The sequence below is a fragment of the Argopecten irradians genome, chromosome 13, assembly GCF_041381155.1.
Source record: "Argopecten irradians isolate NY chromosome 13, Ai_NY, whole genome shotgun sequence".
NCBI classification, from domain to species: domain Eukaryota; kingdom Metazoa; phylum Mollusca; class Bivalvia; order Pectinida; family Pectinidae; genus Argopecten; species Argopecten irradians.
Window position 1 is genome coordinate 8,035,709 of NC_091146.1, and position 2,899 is coordinate 8,038,607.

The 2,899-nt window shown below is 38.8% G+C and overlaps 1 protein-coding gene across 1 annotated transcript; it reads right to left on the bottom strand.

The window, feature by feature from the left end:
• Positions 1–959: 959 nt before the first annotated feature.
• LOC138306642 (trophinin-like) lies at positions 960–2,580 on the bottom strand. The gene is made up of 2 exons (XM_069247083.1): positions 1,679–2,580; positions 960–1,647 (listed from the first exon to the last, which is right to left on the bottom strand). The coding sequence occupies exons 1-2, from the start codon at positions 2,578–2,580 to the stop codon at positions 960–962; spliced, it is 1,590 nt and encodes a 529-aa protein (XP_069103184.1).
• Positions 2,581–2,899: the final 319 nt, after the last annotated feature.

Sequence of the window (2,899 nt, forward strand, 5' to 3'; positions counted from 1 at the left end):
ACCACAACTGGCTACTGTACCGTAAAGAGTACTGGTGTCAGTCTTCCGCGAACACTACTCTGCTTAACATTGACATGTCAATTGAGTGGAGTTGTAATACAATATAACTGTATTTGTTTATACTAGAAAATCTCAAATAGTTTTCATCATAGAAACATAGCGAAGTATAGGGCATTTTCAACCAACTCTTGATACCGTGTTCAGCAGTAATAAAAAATGTACCATATAATTGAAGACACAATATGAGTCAATGCTTTTCGCTTTCAGGCAAATTTTCCTATGTTTCATTACATGCTTTCACGTCAATGCTGGGAAAATGACAACTTGACACTATTTAATTGCTTTCTTTGTCACAAACAGATCACGTAACCCCGTGATTATGTGAGTGTAATAAATTTTGTTCGAGTTGCCTCCCTTTCGAAAACGTTTGATAAACGTTTGATATATATTAACTATATTAAATGGGGAATGTCACTGTCATGCTACACAATTGTTTTGCATTTTGATGAGGAACTTCTCGACAGGTTGGTAGGGTGGGATAGCAGTAAGAAAAACATGTCAATATTGATTCCAACAAACAGCTTCCAAACGGTAAATCATCATAATAAGGATACTCCTCAATTATTTAAATGTTGTGTATATCATGTCATTCCAAAGAAAAATGAATCATTTTATGATATATCGACTTTTTCTTTACATTGTTGATTTTACGTATTGTTTACGTTTGATTAGATAAAAAAGGCTAATATTTTCATGTATTATCACCCTTTTACCCTTGATTCTTACCGCTTAGTTTTGCAAGATATCATGTATGCTTACATGTATAAATGTTTGTCAAGCAGTTCACTGTAATTCTCCCTCCAATGGACTTGTATGTTTATGACTGTTTGTTAAGCAGTTCACTGTAATTCTCCCTCCGATGGACTTGTTCACTGTAATTCTCCCTCCAATGGACTTGTTCACTGTAATTCTCCCTCCAATGGCATTGTATGTTTATGACTGTTTGTTAAGCAGTTCGCTGTAATTCTCCCTCCAATGGACTTGTTCACTGTAATTCTCCCTCCAAGGGACTTGTTCACTGTAAATCTCCCGCCAATGAACTTGTTCTCTGTAATTCTCCCTCCAATGGACTTGTTCACTGTAATCCTCCCTCCAATAGACTTGTTCACTGTAATTCTCCCTCCAATGGACTTGTTCACTGTAATTCTCCCTCCAATAGACTTGTTCACTGTAATTCTCCCTCCAATGGACTTGTTCACTGTAATTCTCCCTCCAATGGACTTGTTCACTGTAATTCTCCCTCCAATAGACTTGTTCACTGTAATTCTCCCTCCAATGGACTTGTTCACTGTAATTCTCCCTCCAATGGACTTGTTCACTGTAATTCTCCCTCCAATGGACTTGTTCACTGTAATTCTCCCTCCAATGGACTTGTTCACTGTAATTCTCCCTCCAATGGACTTGTTCACTGTAATTCTCCCTCCAATGGACTTGTTCACTGTAATTCTCCCTCCAATGGACTTGTTCACTGTAATTCTCCCTCCAATGGACTTGTTCACTGTAATTCTCCCTCCAATAGACTTGTTCACTGTAATTCTCCCTCCAATGGACTTGTTCACTGTAATTCTCCTCCAATGGACTTGTTCACTGTAATTCTCCCTCCAATGGACTTGTTCACTGTAATTCTCCCTCAATGGACTTGTTCACTGTAATTCTCCCTCCAATGGACTTGTTCACTGTAATTCTCCCTCCAATGGACTTGTTCACTGTAATTCTCCCTCCAATGGACTTGTTCACTGTAATTCTCCCTCCAATGGACTTGTTCACTGTAATTCTCCCTCCAATGGACTTGTTCACTGTAATTCTCCCTCCAATGGACTTGTTCACTGTAATTCTCCCTCCAATGGACTTGTTCACTGTAATTCTCCCTCCAATGGACTTGTTCACTGTAATTCTCCCTCCAATGGACTTGTTCACTGTAATTCTCCCTCCAATGGACTTGTTCACTGTAATTCTCCCTCCAATGGACTTGTTCACTGTAATTCTCCCTCCAATGGACTTGTTCACTGTAATTCTCCCTCCAATAGACTTGTTCACTGTAATTCTCCCTCCAATGGACTTGTTCACTGTAATTCTCCCTCCAATGGACTTGTTCACTGTAATTCTCCCTCCAATGGACTTGTTCACTGTAATTCTCCCTCCAATGGACTTGTTCACTGTAATTCTCCCTCCAATAGACTTGTTCACTGTAATTCTCCCTCCAATGGACTTGTTCACTGTAATTCTCCCTCCAATGGACTTGTTCACTGTAATTCTCCCTCCAATGGACTTGTTCACTGTAATTCTCCCTCCAATGGACTTGTTCACTGTGATTCTCCCTCCAATGGACTTGTTCACTGTAATTCTCCCTCCAATAGACTTGTTCACTGTAATTCTCCCTCCAATAGACTTGTTCACTGTAATTCTCCCTCCAATGGACTTGTTCACTGTAATTCTCCCTCCAATGGACTTATTCACTGTAATTCTCCCTCCAATGGACTTGTTCACTGTAATTCTCCCTCCAATGGACTTGTTATTCATGTTTAATGTATCCTTGCGTGGCTCCAATCTGGGTCCCTTGTTTTACATTTGATGCGTGGCTTGGGGCCATTATTTCCTTACCTTGTCTCGAATTTAACATTTTATGTAATTTTCAACAAACAACAAGTACCATAAATCTGAACCTAATAACCTATCTTTTTACTTGAATGTGATTAAATCTCTATATTTAATTGATAGTTTCGCTATGGATAATATGATTAATTTTGCCAAATGATGTGAGATGTGGAGGTACATGTATATCAGCATTGTAGTAGGAACTTTGTCACCAAATCTCACATTAAAGTCAAGTTATTCACAA

Bases quoted from the DNA above. Each gene is read 5' to 3' on its own strand.
- LOC138306642 (XM_069247083.1), bottom strand. From the start codon at position 2,580: ATGAATAACAAGTCCATTGGAGGGAGAATTACAGTGAACAAGTCCATT. The intron at 1,648-1,678 runs GTGAACAAGTCC...GGAGAATTACAG, and splicing joins TCCATTGAGGGAGAATTACA to TGAACAAGTCCATTGGAGGA.